Genomic DNA, 18,198 nt, shown 5'->3' with positions numbered 1-18,198 from the left:
AGGCAACCATATACTTTGTAGAGGAGGACTCCTGACCTAGGAGTAGAAGAGCCCCTCTAGGGGTTGCTGATCCCCACGTGAGGAGGCAGTAGGAGTGCTTACCCTCAGGTCCTTCCATCCAGGAATCCTCTGGTCCCTGGTCCTTAAGCACTTGTTCCCAGAGGATTACTATCTTTAAAAGGAGTCTTAAAACATCAACTGGGGGTTTAGCTCAGCAGTAGAGCACTTGCCTAGAAAGGCCCAGGCCCTAGGTGCTATATCTGGTATTGAAAAAAGATCACCCCATGCCCTGAAGTCCTTGCTGTAATTAAACTTTTCTTAGATGGTTTTTGAGACAAGTGTGACTCAGACAAGCATTTGCGGTTTAATCAAGGCCTCCTGAAGAATTTTGAGACCCAAATGAGTGGCAGACCAGGCAGGCTTAGATGCTATGTAAGACAATGGAGCCTCAAGACAGCCCAGAGGCCATGGAAACTGGCCTGCCCTTAAGGTTACCTTAGGTAGAGCTCTGAAGGCAATCCCAGCCCCGTTTCCCAGGCTGGACATTGAAGGCCGTCTGGTTTGACTTTGGAGCCGAGTCCTTAGCTGGCTTCACTTCCGTGTTTGTTCTGCTCCGGGGCCCCTGAGCAGACGATGCTGCTATGCTGCTGCAGCTTCTTCCCCTCAGCTGCCTGGGGTCACCCCCAGCAGGCATGGCTTTTGGTCCATCCTGGCTGTCCCAGGGTTTACAGGGCCCGCGATGGTGGGTCAGCTGCCTGGGTCAGAAGCTGGTTTGCAGAAAGAGTCCGGCAGCCCCTTGGCATGATTGACTAGTTCGTAGGAGTCTCGGATGTCGGCCAGGCCGAACCAGAAGAAGATCCACTGCTTGTTGGAGAAGCTACCGTCACTGTGCTTGAAGTACCTGGGCGTGGAGGCAAAGGGGTCAGCTTTGGAATGAGGCTGGTGCTCACTGCTCACTCTGGGTTTTCAGGATAGTTGCCTACTCCAGGATGCCCCACCAGGACCAGATGCCTGTTCTTTTATCTTAGCAGGAACAGAAAGAGTGGCTCATGAAGCCTATATTGCCATTTCCCCCAAACAGCAGCCCAGGTTCAGGCAAGTTAGGTAATTTGCCAGGATCTCACAGCTAGGAAGGTGAGATTAGGGACATTCCTGCCTATCCCCCACCCCCCACTCCCTGCCTAGTGTAGCAAAGGAGCTGTGGTCCTTTGTCACCCTCTAGTGAGTGGACGCTGAGGGTGTGGTTGCTGAATGGAAGGGGTGGGTGTTCCTTAGAGACACAGACCAGGAGTTAGGAGCTTGGCAACAAAGCCTGAGAAGAGCTGGGTCAAAGCTTATCAGAATCCTAATAGCGTGCCACTGGCTTTGCAGAAATGTGGGGTTGAAGAATGTCACTAGGTGACCTTGACTCTAGAGGAGCCTCGGCCTTGATCTCACAGAGATCCACCTGTCTCTGCCTCCTGAGCGCTTTTCTCTGACAGTGAAAGGAGGGAATGCCCAGCTACGCTGCTGGTGAACCCCGGGGCATGGCTGGTTGGGCTTACCAGGGATTGATGGGATTGGTGACCCTTGAGCGCCAGAACAACGTTTGCAGGTCTCTCCGAAGGCATTCCCACAGCATCTGTCCAGAACCTTGGCCCTGGCGGCTGGAGCTCACCACAAATTTGTCCAGATATGGGGTGCCCCCTAGTACAGGTTCCACTGTCAGAATGGCTGCCGCGTTGTACCTGGCACAGCGGGAGAGCGGCAGGTTAGGACCTCTCCTGTCCTCCTAAAGCTGCCTCCCCACCCTGGCTCAGGACCTTGGGTCCTGCCCTCTGGGGCCCCGGAGGCTCACCCCTCAGAGACATAGATCGAGTGCAACCGAGGGCGCAGTGACTCCAGATAGTCTTCTCGGAGCTTCTTGCCGAAGCTGGCGTTGACTAGGTTCACTAGGCGGCCCTGGTCCAGGCTGTCCAGGTTGCGCACTCGCAGCATCCGCTCAGCATTTTTAAACAGGGTGCCACAGCCTGGGAGATTGGAAAGAGCGCGTAGGTTGGGCCAGAGTCAGGTCCACCGCTAGGTGCGCTTTCTGCCCATCTCCCTAGTTCTCAAGTTCTTTATTCCAGTTTCCACTGTCTGAGTTCTCTTGCCTCTCTCAGGTCTCCCGACAGCTTTCAGCCGAGGTGGGGGCGGGGGGATGAGTGGGCGGGGCACTCCTGCTGTCCCTCAGCTGGGCACTGCCCAGTGGTCACCTTTGGGACTCAGCCCAGCCCACCTTCTCACATATCTCACCCTTGTTACTAAAGAGTTCCGTGAGCAGCGTGCTAGCGGCTGTAATGACTGCGGAGGAGTAGTGCGGCAGGCGGCTCAGCACGTCCACGATGAGCCGAATCTGCTGCCGCTCTTTGATGCTCAGCCACTCAGCGTTGGTAACAAGGTCAAGGTCAGCGGGCAGGTTCACGTTGCTCAGGATCTAAGTCCCAGGAAGAAGATGAACCTCTAGCAGATTCACACCCATACCAAACTGAGCCTAGCCCTGTGGACCTCTCCGTGACCACTTAACTTTTATCTTCTCTGCTGGGAAGCGCTCAGATCTGGGAACCGAGGAACACCACCCCCCCCCCCCCCGATCTTCTGTTAGGTCTTCCTACTCTATTGGCTTGAGAGTGACTGTAGCCTGTTATGGGTTTACGTAGGGGTCACAGGGCCGGGGACTCAGTCTTGCTTAGTGTTATGACGTGGCACAGGAGAGGGGCGCACCTTCTGACTGTTATTCCGCAGGCCGCCTGAATTATTGAGGAAGATGATTTTGGTGGGCTGCAAAGCCTTGGCTAGAGATGCAGTCACCTCCAGCGAGTCAAGGAGCACGGAACGGCGCGCAGCCGTTTCCCCAATGGGGCACAGGATGGGGATGCTGTTGGATTCCAGACACCACTGCAACAGGTCTGTCTCCACCGCGACGATGCCACCGTAGCTGTGGGCCAGATGTGGTGCTTGAGCGGGACCAGGGCAGGGCCAGCAGAGTGGTCCGCCCTCTCTGAGGATGCCGGGGCAGGTTGGGTTGACACTAACCTGGCATGGGGAGCTGGCTCCGCAGCGCTCAGTACTGATCCGCCGCCAAAAAAGGGCACAGCAGTAGCCGCGTTGTGCCTTAGTTCATCCACCAGCACCTTGCAGCTCTGAGCAAGCTGCGCCTTAGCTTCCCAGAAGGAAAGACAGCCAGAAGGTGCCGTGGGGGTAGGCAGCCCCAGAACCACCAGTGGCTTCATGTCCATGCGTTGCAAGAAGGCCAGGGCGAAAGCCAGGCGGGATACCGCCTGCGGGCACCGGATCACCTCCTCATCGACCTGTACAGAAGTGGACGTTCAGGGACGCGACACTGACTCTAAGCCGCCTGTTCCTAATCGGGCTTTAGGACCCTCAGTGACCACATTCTACTTAGGAGCCATTGGGCCCCACTTTTGGCCGACTGCTCCGCCCTTTGCCCGTTGGGTCTTAGCCACCCCCTTATCTAGCACTAATGTTCCTCCCTCAGCTCCTCCCAGCGGCCTTGGACTCTGGGACACCTTGGGGGGAGGGGTAGTGCGACAGCTCAGCCGACTGAACCCCTAACTGCTTCCACGGTGAGAGGCCTTTGTCAGACATCACTTCTGGAGGCCCGGGCTTCCCAGCCTTCTCCTTAGCGCCAAGGGCGGTTTTCGTAGCCTTATGGCTTTCTCCATCCCCAGCACTAACTCAACGCCTCTGCTCTCCAGATTCACAGTTAGGCATGCTGAGACCTACGACGTACTATTGAACAGTCACCATCTCATGACAGTGACACGACGACACCGGGATCGGCTTACCTCCATGACGGCGAAGGGCTTGTCCACCGAATGGTAGCAGGTCTGGAATTGCGTGAGCCAGTGGCGTGCTTCCCCCGGGCTGGCACCACACTGGTTCAGGAAGGCCTGGATGTCCCGCTGCACCAGTGATCTGCCGGCGGGAGGCGCAGGGGATTCGAGGGGCGTTGGAAGCGGTGTCCACGACGGCTCCTCGACCGCAGGAGACTGGACACGACCCTTAGCGCCCTCGGCGTCCTCTGCGTGAGCCCTGGCGGTGCTGAGCCGGCGTCCCGGGCTGGCGCTCTTTGCCCCGCGCCGCCGCGCGCTGCCACTCAGTCTCCGTGAGCCCCCAGGACCTCCCGGGCTGCGCAACCTTCTGGCCGCTGCAGCAGACCGCAGGGCTGTGGCCACCCACGCCGTCGCCATGACGACAACCAAACCCACTCGTCCCCCCCACCCACAGGTGACGGTCGCTCTGGAGCGCACAGCACTAGGGGTTCTTAACTTGCCGCTGATCTGGGCTGGATCAGACTCGGGGCGGGATGGGATAGGAGGCCCGGAGTGGCTTCTGGGTGCGTTTGAGGTGTGGCAAGTCACAGACCAGAGGGTGGCGCCTCTAGACTTCTCCGCCCCTTGTGTATGGGGGTACGGAACCGTTAGTGAGGGTCACGAAGGTCAGATTTAGAGTGGTGGAGCTCTTTGATCTGCTACCAAAATGCTGGATTTAGAAAGCGCTCAGATGTCCTAGGTGTGCGTGCGAATTTGCAGGGTCATGCAAGTGATTTGAGTTGGAAGGAGTCTGGGAAAGTTGAACACAGGGGGTGTGGTCCTCACTGCAGCATATGGATACAAAGTCCTGTTGTCAAGCAGGACTTGGTGTGACATATTTGTACTCTCAGTTCCTTGGAGGTCCGGGCAGGAGGAGAACATAGGCTACATAGCGGGGGAGCCTTGTCTCAAAAGATAAAACCCAGAACTCCTGAGGCAGAGGCAGGCCTGTATCCACGAGTTCAAGGTCAGTCTGGTCTACTTTGAGAGTTCCAGGACAGCCAAGGGGCTACATATTATAGAGAGATGATCCCACTTCAAAAAACAAGAAACACAACAACAACAACAATAAACCTAAAAAAATAGACAAAAACACAAAACAAAACAAAATGAACGGGGGGGGGGGCGGTGATGGCCACATTTGGGAATGTCCTCCACATGGAGGAATCAGAAGGATCAGGCTCAAGGTCATCCTTGACTTTATAAGCAATTCAAGGCCAGCCTAAGCTAAGGAACCCTGCTCTTTTTCTTTTAAGGAACAGGGTTTCTCTGTGTAGCCCTGGCTGTCTTAGAACTCACTCTGTAGACTGGGCTGGCCTTGAACTCAGAGATCTGCCTGCCTTTGCCTCCAAGTGCTGAGATTGAAGGCATGCGCCACCACTGCCTGGCCTAAACCCTGTCTTAAGAAAATCTCATTTGGGCTGGTGAGATGGCTCAGCGGGTAAGAGTACTGACTGCTCTCCCGAAGGTCCTGAGTTCAAATCCCAGCAACCACATGGTAGCTCACAACCACCCATAGTGAGATCTGATGCCATCATTCTGGTGTGTCTAAATACAGCTGCAGTGTACTTATTTATAATAATAAATAAATCTTTGGGCCAGAGTGAGTCAGGGACTGAGCAAGCAGAGTTGACCGGAGCCATCTAAATTCAATTCCCAACAACTACATGAAGGCTCACAACCATCTGTACAGCTACAGTATGTAGATGTTTATATACATAAAATAAATAAATAAATCTTTTAAAAAGAAGAAGAAGAAGAAAAGAAAATCTTGTCTGAGTTCATGATCAGGTCAGTCAGGGTTTGTCACCTGCAGAACACTGGAGCCACCCTGAGGAAGCACTGTCACAGCCTCAAATGCTCCTCTGTTCCTGTTAATGCTTTAGGCTGTTTAAAGCTAAAATCTATGCCTATGAGGCTTGTGATTGAAGGCTTCTGTTACTTGCCAGAGACAGAAAAAAAAAATGCTTAAGAATAAGAAGAGAACAAAAACAAACCTATTACATTCCAGATGGAGGATACTAGGTGACATGTCCCAGATAGAATGCTGGGCTCTGTGAAACCCCTTTCCGTCATCCTCAAGGTGACCCCAGGGGAGGTGTTGTACCAATCACCCCATTTGCAGCCCAGGATCTTGAGACCCAGAACTAGATAGGAGCAGAGGATCCTTGGTTCATCAGCAGGGATGCTCAGGGCGGCGTGTGCCTGTGAACCTCCCCCCATCTGCTCCCTGTTAATCCTGTCCTGCCCTGGATACCCTCTATCCAGTCCAGGCCCCTGTTGTTATAGAGGAGGAAATGGGATTCTGTCATTGTAACGGGAAGGTGACTCAGCCAAGGTCACACAGCTCAGACACCAGCCATTGTATCATATCTTCCCTAATGGTTTTGTTGTCTCGCTGATCTTCTGCCTGTTTTGAAAAGGTGCCTTGCTTTATAGACCAGGCTGTCTTGGAACTCACCTCAGCATCTTGAGTTCAGGGAGTACAGGCATGTGTCACCACACCTACCTCTTAGTGTGGATCCCCCCCCCCCGACCCCTCAGGCCAGGCCCCCCAGGGTACCACCTAAAAGAGGCACAGTGGCCACCTGAGAATTCTGTATTATTTCCAGGATGCTGGACTGGGGGTGCAGTCCTGTGGTATATGTGAGAGATTCTGGGTCGTAGCCATGAAGGAAAAAAAAATCCAGAGGCTGCTGGGTGAGTGTGTTGACCCTTTCCTGGAAACTGTCCCTTCAACACACCCACACATACTGGCCCGGGAGTCTGGAGTGGGAGGAGAGTCTGACCTTTGGGTCTTTCCTCATTGGTATTTCCATTCTCCAACTTAGAAAACTAGACAGGCAGTGCTGTAAGGCTGGTCAGGTCTGTGTGTGGCACTGGCACCTGTGTTCACACACACACACACACACACACACACACACACACACACACACACACACACAGGCATGCAGCATGCATGCACACATTCATGATGTGGACCCCCTAGAGCCGTTTTTCTCTTTCCTCTGTACACCCAGCCACTGCGCCCCTGTCACATACACTTCTCAAGGTCCCCGGAGGAGCTGGGCCTATCCCTTGAGCTATAACTTTCACCCTAAAACTCCTCCCTGACTTCAGGGTCTCCAGCCTTCAATAAGCTGCCCTTCCCTCCTGGCTGTTCTGCATCTGAGAGCTCTCCCTTCCAAACATCTCTTCCTCTTCCTGATCTAGTGCCCTTCATCTTTGTCCCAGACTGGAGGTCCCTGGAGACAGGGCTGCTGCCCCCTTCCTCGGACTAGGGGATTCCTGAGTGTCCACCTACCCGTTCAGTTCAGGAAGTGTCATCAATGTAACCCCATTATCCCTGACAGATACTGGCTGGGCTCCCACCTAGAGGGCTGTGTCCCCAGGCAGCCAATGGGACCCAGGTATACCCGAGTGAATGATTAACACCAAGCTCATGGACCTGGGGCCACTGGGTCCCAGCTGCTTCCTACTTACGGAAGGCCAGCCTCTACATGAATACAATATATATGAACAGCGACTTGACCTTCCAACAAAGCAAAAGCCTCCCATGGCGGACTCCTCAGCCCTAAGAGTGGCGGCTCTCCTTCTCTCCCCACTCCTTATCCTTTCCTATTATTTTGATTGTTTCTGAGACACAGTCTCAGTGCCATTCCCCCCATCCCCCCACCCCCCCCATCCTAGGATCTTAGTGTCTTCACCCCTACCCCCATGCTGGGATTTTAGGCATGCACCTCCACCGTGTTCCAAACTCAGATTCCCTTAATACTGCAACAAGCATTTTGCTAACTGAGCCATCTCTAAAGAGCTTCTGTATCTTAATTTCTTTTTAAAATGTACATTGGGGGGCTGGTGAGATGGCTCAGTTGGTAAGAGCACCCGATTCCTCTTCTGAAGGTCCAGAGTTCAAATCCCAGCAACCACATGGTGGCTCACAACCATCTGTAACAAGATCTGATGCCCTCTTCTGGAGTGTCTGAAGACAGCTACAGTGTACTTACATATAATAAATAAATAAATAAATACATAAATAAATAAATAAATCTTTAAATGTACATTGGGGGACTGGCTAGATGGCTCAACTGATAAGAGCACTGACTACTCTACCGAAGGTCCTGAGTTCAAATCCCAGCAACCACATGGTGGCTCACAACCACCCATAATGAGATCTGATGCCCTCTTCTGGTTTTTCTGAAGACAGCAACAGTGTGCTTATTTATAATAATAAGTAAATCTTTGGGCTTGAGCGAGCGGGGCCAACCAGAGTGAGCAGAGGTCTTAAATACAATTCCCAACAACCGCATGAAGGCTTACAACCATCTGTACAGCTACAGTGTACTCATATACCTTAAATAAATAAATAAATAAATAAATAAATAAATCTTTAAATGTGCATTGGTGTTTTGCCTGCATGCATGTCTGTGTGAGAGCGTCAGATCCCCTGAAACTGGAGTCACAGACAGCTGTGAGCTGCCACGTAGGTGCTGAATTGAACCCGGGTCCTCTGGAAGAGCAGCCAGTGCTCTTTACCAGCGAGCCATCTCTCTAGCTCCTGGCATACTTTCAAATTAGAAAAAAACGAAACAAAACAAAACAAACGCTTTTGTGTATATTATGGATGGAGACACTGATACACACAGGTTTCATTTTTTTTCTAAGTGTAGTTTTCCTCCAAGCCATAAATATATAAAAAACATTTTTTTGGAGGCAGGGTGTTGATGTGTATCCCAGGCTGTTTTGAAGTGTTTGCTTGTTTGTTTGTTTGCTTGTTTTGAGGTGTTTGATACTCCTGCTTAAGCTTCACAAGTGCTGGTAAAATATTCATGTAAATTCTGAACGCAAATACCTAACACATGAGCAGTGAAAAACCAAATGAGCTTTTGGACTTAAGAATTTCAGTTTCGGGGGTTGGAGAAACGGCTCAGTGGTTAAGAGCACTGGCTGTTCTTCCAGAGGTCCTGAGTTCAATTCCCAGCAACCACATGGTGGCTCACAATCATCTGTAATGGGATCTGATGCCCTCTTCTGTGCATGTAGCTGAGCACTCATACACAAAAGTAAACAAATAAAAAATAAATCTAAAAAAAAAAAAGAATGCCAGTGCCAGGGGACTGGAGAGACAGGACAGCCGCTAAAAGCGCATACTGTGCAGGCTTCTGCATGTCCAAGGCACACATAAACTTCCTCAAGGCCTCTCATACACACATGCAAAGAACGGTTTAATCAATTTCACTTCCAAGTGTTCTACCGCTGTATTCCAGCAGGGGGTGCTAAATGCGTTGTTTTCCCCTATTACCCTGGGGTTTTGTGGAATGATAGATTATCAGAAGTGGCACTGACCTTCAGTTTTGAGACTTTTTGATGGTTAGAAGGAGGGTGGGAAGAAGAAGATGAGAAAGATGAGGATGGGGGTGGAAAGAGGAAGGAGAGAATCTGAGGATCTGGGAACTTAAGAAAAATCTGTTGTCTGGAAAACAGTAGGGAACTCCCCTGGGCACTATTTGAAACATTTGCCAGGTGTTTGCTTTCTTTTCGTTTCTTATTTGTTTTGTTTCTTTCTTTTTCCCTTTGCTTCTGTTTTGTTTTGCTTTTTGTTTTTTATTTTTTGTTTTCCTCTGTGTAGCCCTGGCTGTCCTGGAACTCACTCTGTAGACCAGGCTGGCCTCGAACTCAGAAATCCACCTGCCCCTGCCTCCCAAGTGCTGGGATTAAAGGCGTGCGCCACCGCGCCCGGCATTCCCTTTGCTTCTTTTATTTGACAGAGTCTCATGGAATCCAGTGTAGCCATGTTTGCTTCTTTTATATTTCTGTACTTGTTATGTGTTTGTGCATGCATGCCCATGAGTACCATAGCACACACAGTCAGGTTGTGCACACACAAGCCCAGCCTGGAGTCAGCTCCTTCTACCCTGCTAATCCTGGGGCTCCAACTCAGGTCTTTAGCTTGGTGGTGAGTGCCTTTAGTCACTGAACCATCTTACTTCTTACCTCCTGCCTTCACCTGCCAAAGGCTAAGACTCGGTGTGCTGAGCATTGGTGGCACAAGCCTTTAATCCCCGAACTTATGAGGCAGAGGCAGGCGGCTCTCAATGAGTATGAGGCCAGCCTGGTCTACCCAGTGAGTTCCAAGATAGCCAGGGCTACACAGAGAAACCCTGTTTAATTAAAGACTTATTTTATTTATATGAGAACTCTGTCTTCAGACACACCAGAAGTGGGCATTAGATCACATTACAGGTGGTTGTGAGCCACCATGTGGTTTCTGGGAATCGAACTCAGGACCTCTGGAAGAGCAGCCAGTGGTCTTAACCGCTGAGCCATCTCTCCAGCACCCCCTTCCCCCCGAAACCCTGTCTTGAACACGCCCTACCAAAAAATAAAAAATAAAAAAGGTTGTAAAGTGTATTGCACCTAGCTTCAGCATGGGGTACTAGGGACGAGGGCCACAGTATTTCAGGTTTGCTGGGCAAGCACAGTATCAATTCAGTCCTGTGCAATACCAGTCTTCCCACTGATTCCTTGAAGCAGGCATTATCATTAAAGAGTCCCTAGGAGGCTGGATTCAGACACATGTTGGTGAGGTGTTTTCTAGAAGGTGGTCGGAAATGAGGCCTGCCATTTAAGAGAGCGGATCTATCTGGAAAGGTCCCTGGGGTTTGACAGTTGAAGCTCACTTCATGTAACAGAGGATACACATTTAATGTGTCCCTAGAGTGGGTATCAGCTGCCACGAGGGACTGTAGAAACATGAGCCCGTGGTAGACCAGGAGTTGGAAGTATGCCAGAGTTACCCCAGGATCACTCAGAATTCATGGTTGGAACATCTCAAGCAGGAACAGTCCACAGTGTGAATACCCCAGTGACTGAGAAGAGCCCTTGAATTCACCCACTAGTGACTTCCAGAGGGCCGGGGAAGCCAGAGAGCCAGGATAGGGGAAGGGCCTCGAACAACCGTAGGCTTGGAACTCCTAAAGAAGCTATAAGTCATGGCTGAAATGTGGGGTGTGTTTGGCTGTGTGTGTTATATGTACGAGTTTGGGCACATTAGTGCTGTGGCATTTGTGTGGGGTCAGGATAACCTTGGATATTGGTTCTCACCTTCTACCTTATTTTTGAGACAATGTCTCTTGTTCAACACAGTTAGCTCCTGTGGGTAAATTCATGTATGTCTCTGTGTTACAATGTTACAGATGGTCAATTAGTGGGTGTTTCGGAAGTTTCTGTGGGAAATGAACGTGTGAAGGGAAGGCCTGCGGAGTGTCAGGGTTTATGACCATGTCCTTAAAATGAATATTCAGTGTCTGCTACTTGAGAACGCACTAAATGTATTACATGTAGTTACAAGTAGTGGCCACCAGAGGGGGACGCCGACTCGCAGCTCCGTCCGAGGACGTGGCGCTTTCTCGTTCAGGAGCGCAGTGCTGAATCCGCGGAGGGAACCCTCAAGGGGGGCTGGCGGGACCCCGGGCCACTAGTGCTCGAGCTTGCCACCCCGCCTGTATTAGGAGTCAGAGCCTAGAAGATGGAGCCCTCCTTATTATTTTTCTGGGCACCATGTCAGATCTTAGCCCAGAAGGGGACCTGAGTGATGACTTGTGTGGAGTGGGCTGCGGTGGGGTATGGTGTGGTGGCCAGGGGATGGGGCGCCCTGAAAGCAACTTGGAGAACCACTGCAGGAGTTTGGGAAGTTGGCGCTTGAGAGCAGATGGTGTAGAAACCCAAGGTGGGCCGCTGGGGTGGTTACAATAGGGTTACTTACTTTTTAAAAATAAAATACATTTTTGTTATAAAAGTAATTTAGGAAAATTCCTGGAAAACTTGAAACTTGGTTAAACAAAACTTACAGTCTACAAATGTATTGCATTTGATCTGTTTCCTTCGACGTTCTTCTTTTTATTTCATGAAATTTCTTAAAAATTGAAACAGGGTCTTGCTCTGTAGCTTGGGCTGGCCACATCCTGGCAACGCTCTTCAGTTTCTTCTTCTGCACTTTAAAACCAAGCAAGCAACGAGCAACAAAAATCCCCACATCATCTCAAGCCAGTGAGATGGCTCAGTGGGTAGAAGCCCTTGCTGCCAAATGGCTGACCAGAATACGCACAGTGGAAGCAAAGAGCCGACTTCCTCAAAATGTTCTCTGACCTCCACAGGGACTCTGTGACGTGCGCATACACTGATGCACACAAATAGATAATGTAATTAAAAGTAAAAATAAAGGGGATGGTGAGATGGCTCAATGGGTAAGAGCACTGACTGCTCTTCCAAAGGACCTGAGTTCAAATCCCAGCAACCACAGGGTGGTTCACAACCACCCATAATGAGATCTGACGCCCTCTTCTGGTGCATCTGAAAACAGCTACAGTGTACTTATTTATAATAATAAATAAATCCTTAAAAAAAAAAAGTAAAAATAAGGGCCAGGCATGGTGTTACACACCTTTAATCCCACAGCAGAGTCATGCAGATCTCTGTGAGTTCCAGGCCAGCCTGGTCTACAGAATGAGTTCTAGGACAGCCAGGGCTACACAGAGAAACCCTGTCTGGAAAACAAAACAAACAAACAAACAAAAAATCAAAAAGAAAAAAAGAAAGAAGGAAAAAAAATAAACAAATTAAAAAACAACTTGAAAACAAAGGATGAGAGGAAAAAGAGTCTTACTAGGTGGGCTTTATGGTCTAACCATGTAATCTGAGCTTTTGGCGGTAAAACCTGAAGGGTCAGGAGTTCAAGGTCACCCTTTACTATGTATTGAATTTGAGCTAGCCTGGACTACATGAGATTCTGTCTACAAATGAACAGATATTATCTTCATCTTTTTTTTTTCAGGGTCATGAACAACTGAATCAGTAGAGGCTCGGCGTGCCTGGCTGACAGCAGCAAATTCCAGCTCTTCCTCTAGTGCACCAGGCCCTCAGCCTCTCTCTGTGGTTTCTCCTGTGACTCTTGTCAAGATCTCTTCCCAAAACAGCTGGATTTTTTTTCTTATTATTTTTCCATGGTTTGACTTATTTTTCCATTTAACTGTTAAAGTAGACTTTGTTACATCTATTAATTTCCTCTACACACACACACACACACACACACACACACACACACACACACACACACACGTGCATGCCACAGAACTTGTGCAGTCAGAAGACAACTTTGCTTGTCAGCTCTCTCTTTCCTCCAAGTGGATCTTGCGGATCAAACTCAGGTCCTCAGGCATGGCATCTTGTGTGTTTACCAGCTGAGCCGTCCTGCCCCACATCTGACTCTAATCTACCTGGGTCTCCAGGCATGCTGGGTACCAAGCTGGCGTTTAATCTACCTGAATTAGTAGGGCTGGCCGTTTTGGACAGTGCCTGCTCGTCATCATCCTGCCCCATCTCTCCTGACTGATGTAGGAGCGGGGTGTAGGGTACCCACTCCTTACCCTGTCTCTTTCCTGGGACTGTTTTAGGTGATGGGCAGGTCATTGCATGGATGATCCAATAATAATGCATTGGCTTTGAAGCATGAAGGATTCAAAGTTGACTACTTGGAGCTAGTGACATGGCTCAGTGGGTAAAGACTGTTGCTGAGCCTGGCAGCCTGAGAGTGACCTCCAGGGCCTGCCTAGTGGAAGGTAAACTGACTCCTACAAGCTGTAAGCTCTCTCCGTCTCTGTCTCTCTCTCTGTCTCTCTCTGTCTCTGTCTCTCTCTCTCTGACTTTGTCTCTCTCTTTCTCTGTCTCTCTCTGACTTTGTCTCTCTCTTTCTCTCTCTGTCTCTATCTCTCTCTGTCCTTCTCTGTCTCTCTGTCTCTCTCTCTCTCTGTCTCTCTCCCTCCCTCTCTCTCTCTTTGTGTCTCTCTGTCTCTCTCCCTCCCTCTCTCTCTGTCTCTCTGTCTCCCTCTCTCTCTGTCTCTCTGTCTCTGTCTCTGTCTCTCTGTCTCTCTCTCACACACACACACACACCACACGGCTGTAAGACCTTAGTAGCATGGGATAGAGGAAGATGAATCATTTCCCCTTTTCCATGCCCCACAGCTCCAGCTGTTACTCTCTCTCAGATCCACTCTCTCCATTTAAACTACAGGCATCTGTGTGTAAGGGTTGGGGTGCAGTGGGGCAGGGGCAGCAGTGTAAAAGGGAGAGTGGAGGTAGAGGGGCGGGGGATGGGGATGGGGAGATGGCTCAGAAGTTAAGAGTATTTACCGCTCACTGCTCTTGCAGAGGACCTGAGTTTGGTTCCCCTGCACCCACCAGGTGTCTCACAAACATCTGCAACTCCAATTCCAGGGGATCTGATGCTTTTTCTGATCTCGTCAGAGACCAGACAGGCACGTGGCACACAGACACACGTGCAGGCAAAAACACTCATCCACAGAAGAATAAAATTCCAACTACAGGTGGTGCTACTCAGTACGAATTCCAGGATTCAGGAGGCTGAGGCAGGGGAATCAGACATTGAAGGCTAGCTGGGCTACTTAGTGAGATCCAGTTGCAAAATAAATTGAAGAATAAAAAACCGAAAACATAACAACAAAAATCAAATTGCGTTGTTTGCTTGTGTGGGCTCTGGGGGCACACAGTGTCTTGTGACAGGTCCTGGAGCAGGGATGGGCACACAGGTGGCCTATGTTGATGGGGACTGCTGAGTGCAGTCAGTGGGGAGGGGGTGGTCTGTGTTGATTTCTCATGAACCTAAGTCTGGCCAGTGTTAGGCTGGAACTCCTGCTTACTCCTCAACTCCTCACAAGCTTGGGGAAGGGGGACTGCCTTCCTCTCAATCCTCCTCCACAGAAGAAACTCCCGCACCTCTCAGGGAAAACTCCCGGCTAACACGTCATCACTGCTCATGCCCCATCTCCCTCATCCTCATCTCCCCATTTCCAGCAACCCACCCAAGAGTGCCCGCCCAGGGGCTCAGTTTTTGACAATGTATGGACACAATCCGAGCTCCTAGCTGGCACAAGCTCTGTAAAACCCTCCTGCTTTACCCTGGATGGGTGACCTTGCCTACTTCCACCCGTGAGATCAGTAAACCCACCCCAGAGGCACCTCCTAATAAAACGGCCTTTATCTACTTTCAATCTGGTCTAATCCGGCCTATATCTGAGTCACCTAGGGAGAGGAAAAGAGTTTCAGTCAGTTTGAGGCAGGAGCAGCTGTCCTTGAGAGTGACCTGCTCAATCCCCCAGGGTGGATAGAGACTTGGATACACAACTTGGGGCTGGGCCAAGCCTTCTCCGATCTGGTCTCAGCCTGCATCCCTCCCACGCCCCGCCCCCATGCCCCCACCCCTCATTTCCCCAAGGGTGTTCATTGTGGCAGAAATCTGCAGCTGGTTTAGGAACAGGGGCAGGCATGGGACCCAAATAAACCAGTCTGGGGAGGGGAGAGGGGAGGGGAGAGAAGGGAGGGAAGGAGAAGAGAGGGGAGGACTGGAGACAGGCTCAGGATGAAGCTTGGGTCTCAGGGGCTCAGGCATTCATTACAGCCAGGAGTAATTAAAGGAGGAGTGGGGTGGGGAAGCTCCTCTCAGGGGACTCTGGGTGTGATTAAAAGATAAAGGTGAGAGCCGTGCATACTTTACCATCCAGGAATATTGTCCATTGGAGATCTGGCTCTGGGCCAGCCAGACCACCCATTTCTGTGCTGACCACCAGAGGACCCACACTGACAAAGGCTGCGGGATGTGCTGGCATCTGGTTTCCTCTTGGTGGCCTGGCTTTGCAAGGCTGGGTTACACTAGCCCGAGCTAGTATTGCCTTCTCTGTGTTGTGGGATCTTGGGTTGGTCGCTTCTCCTCTTTGAGCTCCATTCTGCATGGGCCTGGAAAGATTGGTGTTGGGATTAAATGCAAAACGCATTGAAATGAGCTGAGTTTGCAGCAAACACATGATGAGCTGGCATTAAAAAACAGTCGGAGGCAGAGGATGATGTAAATTCAACACTTAAGGATGTGTGCTGGATTTGTTTATTCATTTGTTTGTTGTTTTGGATTGGGTTTTTTGTTTGTTGGGTTGGTTTTTGTTTTTGTTTTTTGTTCAACTTCACACAAACCCTTTATTTTTATTTTTATTTTATTTTATTTTTTTTTCGAGACAGGGTTTCTCTGTGTAGCCCTGGCTGTCCTGGAACTCACTCTGTAGACCAGGCTGACCTCAAACTCAGAAATCTGCCTGCCTCTGCCTCCCAAGTGCTGGGATCAAAGGTGTGTGCCACCACTGCCCGGCCAGACATATATTTTAAGAGGGAATCTTAGGGGCTGGAGAGAGGGCTACTCTTCCAAAGGACCCAGGTTTGATTCCGAGCACCCACATGGCAGCTCACAACTGTCTGCAATCCCAGTTCCAGGTTGTCTAACCCCCTCACACAGACAAGCATGCAGGCAAAACACCAATGTATATGGAATGAAAATAAATAAATCATAAAAAGAATCTTCATAAAGAAAATGCCTCCCTGACTTACAGGCAGAGCAGTGGGGGCACTTTCCTGATTAATGACTGCCCTGTGGGACCTGTGGTGGGGTTCTAAGCAGTGGACAATAGAATAAGAATTCAAACTGTCCAAGCGGTGGTGGCGCATGTTTTTAATCCTAGCACTTGGGAGGCAGAGGCAGGCAGATTTCTGAGTTCAAGGCCAACCTGGTCTACAGAGTGAGTTCCAGGACAGCCAGGGCTACACAGAGAAACCCTGTCTAGAAAAAATAAATAAATAAAACTGAGCAAGCCAGTAAGCAGCTTTCCTCCATGGTCTCTGCATCCAGTTCCTGCCCTATTTGAGTTCCTGCCCTGACTTCCTGCAGTGATGTCTGGGATGTTAAATATAAGCAAAACAAACTCTTGCCTCCCCAAGTTGGTCATGGTGCATTCTCTCAGCCACAGAAACTCTAAGACAGTATGGGAAAAAAGAAGTTCGCAGCCTCGGGGCTTGAGTCCATGGTGAGCCGAGGGATGCTGAAAGAGGACATGCAGGCCACCCTCACCACAGACCACAACTGCACCTCAGCGGGCACAGACATCATTAAAGTCTCAGGTAAAGACAAGACCTCATGTAGGCCAGATTGGCCTCAAAATCACTATGAACCCAGCCAAGGCTGATGCTGAACCACCAATCCTCCTGGCCAAACCTCCTGACTGTGCGTGTGTAGCCCCCACTCAGCTTAAAGTGTTTGCAACTTTATCATAAAAAAAGTTAAAGGTCTGCGTGCTTTAATCCCAGCACTCGGGAGGCAGAGGCAGGCAGATCTCTGAGTTCAAGGCTGGCCTGGTCTATAGAGCAAGTTCCAGGACAGCCAGGGCTACACAGAGAAACCCCGTCTCAAAATCATTCATTCAATCAATCAATCAATCAATCAACCAATCAATCAATCACATACTGAAATTAATCATTGAAATTACTCAATTTGGAATGGAAACGGTAGAGTATGTGTGTGTGTGTGTGTGTACACATGTGGGTAGAGTGTGACTTGTACAAAGGGGAGCAGGGTTAGGGTGCAAGCCAGCGCACCTGGTTGGGTACTTTTGTACATTTTAACTGTTTTGTTTTTTGTTGTGTTTTTTTTCCTGTTTATCTTATCCTTTGACTGCCCTTGCAAGGCAGCCCCTTTCTTCCAACATCTACAGATGCTGAACTCCCAAGAGCCAGAGAGAAAGACCAAGCAGCTTGCTAAAGATCAGTGTGCTGTAGGCAGGAGGCAGGATTCAGGGTCAGACTGGTGTGAGGCTGTGGGGCACGCACACACACACATCACATACATACCACATAGCACACACACACACACACACACATACACACATCACACACATACCACATAGCACACACATATACAATACACACATACCACATAGCACACACACATACACACATCACACACATACCACATAGCACACACATATACAATACACACATACCACATAGCACACACACATACACACATCACACACATACCACATAACACACACATATACACACATCACACACATACCACATAGTACACACACATATACATACCAACACACACCACATAGCATACACACCCACACCCATAGCTCCCCCCCCCCACATACACAAAACACACACATACCACATAGCATAGACACCACACAATCCATATACACCCCCTATAATAATCCATTTTACACACACACATACACACACACACACACACACACACACACACAAACACACACACACACACACACACACACACACACACAGAGTACTCCTATTATCTGACATGCACAGAACCCTGGTGAGCAGTTCAGGGCACTCGAGGTAACTCAGGCCCAGGGAAACCTCGGGAAGAAAGGGCACCAATACCTCTCAGGTACCTCCATGCCCTCACCTGAACATATATGCCTAA

At 49.9% G+C, this 18,198-nt stretch overlaps 1 protein-coding gene and 2 long non-coding RNA genes across 3 annotated transcripts in view; 1 reads left to right on the top strand and 2 right to left on the bottom strand.

Moving 5' to 3' along the window:
* Nucleotides 1–290: 290 nt before the first annotated feature.
* Nucleotides 291–4,306, bottom strand: Nags (N-acetylglutamate synthase). Its single transcript, NM_145829.2, has 7 exons — nt 3,828–4,306; nt 3,055–3,329; nt 2,743–2,956; nt 2,275–2,455; nt 1,838–2,009; nt 1,545–1,727; nt 291–901 (listed from the first exon to the last, which is right to left on the bottom strand). Exons 1-7 carry the CDS (start codon nt 4,230–4,232, stop codon nt 748–750), a joined length of 1,584 nt encoding a protein of 527 aa, NP_665828.1. The 5' UTR covers nt 4,233–4,306; the 3' UTR covers nt 291–747.
* Nucleotides 3,512–7,700, top strand: Gm11586. Its single transcript, XR_880227.3, has 3 exons — nt 3,512–3,605; nt 3,738–4,269; nt 6,467–7,700. It is a non-coding gene; the product is annotated as a predicted gene 11586 (long non-coding RNA).
* Nucleotides 7,701–15,225: 7,525 nt separating this feature from the next.
* Gm39394 overlaps nt 15,226–18,198 on the bottom strand; it is an 11,386-nt gene continuing 8,413 nt past the window's right edge. The window contains exon 3 of the long non-coding RNA XR_880225.3: nt 15,226–15,662. This is a non-coding gene — a long non-coding RNA (predicted gene, 39394). The remainder of the gene's footprint in view (nt 15,663–18,198) is intronic.

This window comes from Mus musculus, chromosome 11 (assembly GCF_000001635.26).
Source record: "Mus musculus strain C57BL/6J chromosome 11, GRCm38.p6 C57BL/6J".
NCBI lineage: Eukaryota > Metazoa > Chordata > Mammalia > Rodentia > Muridae > Mus > Mus musculus.
Note: the sequence above shows the minus strand (reverse complement) of the source record. Positions and strands in the feature narration are given on the sequence as shown.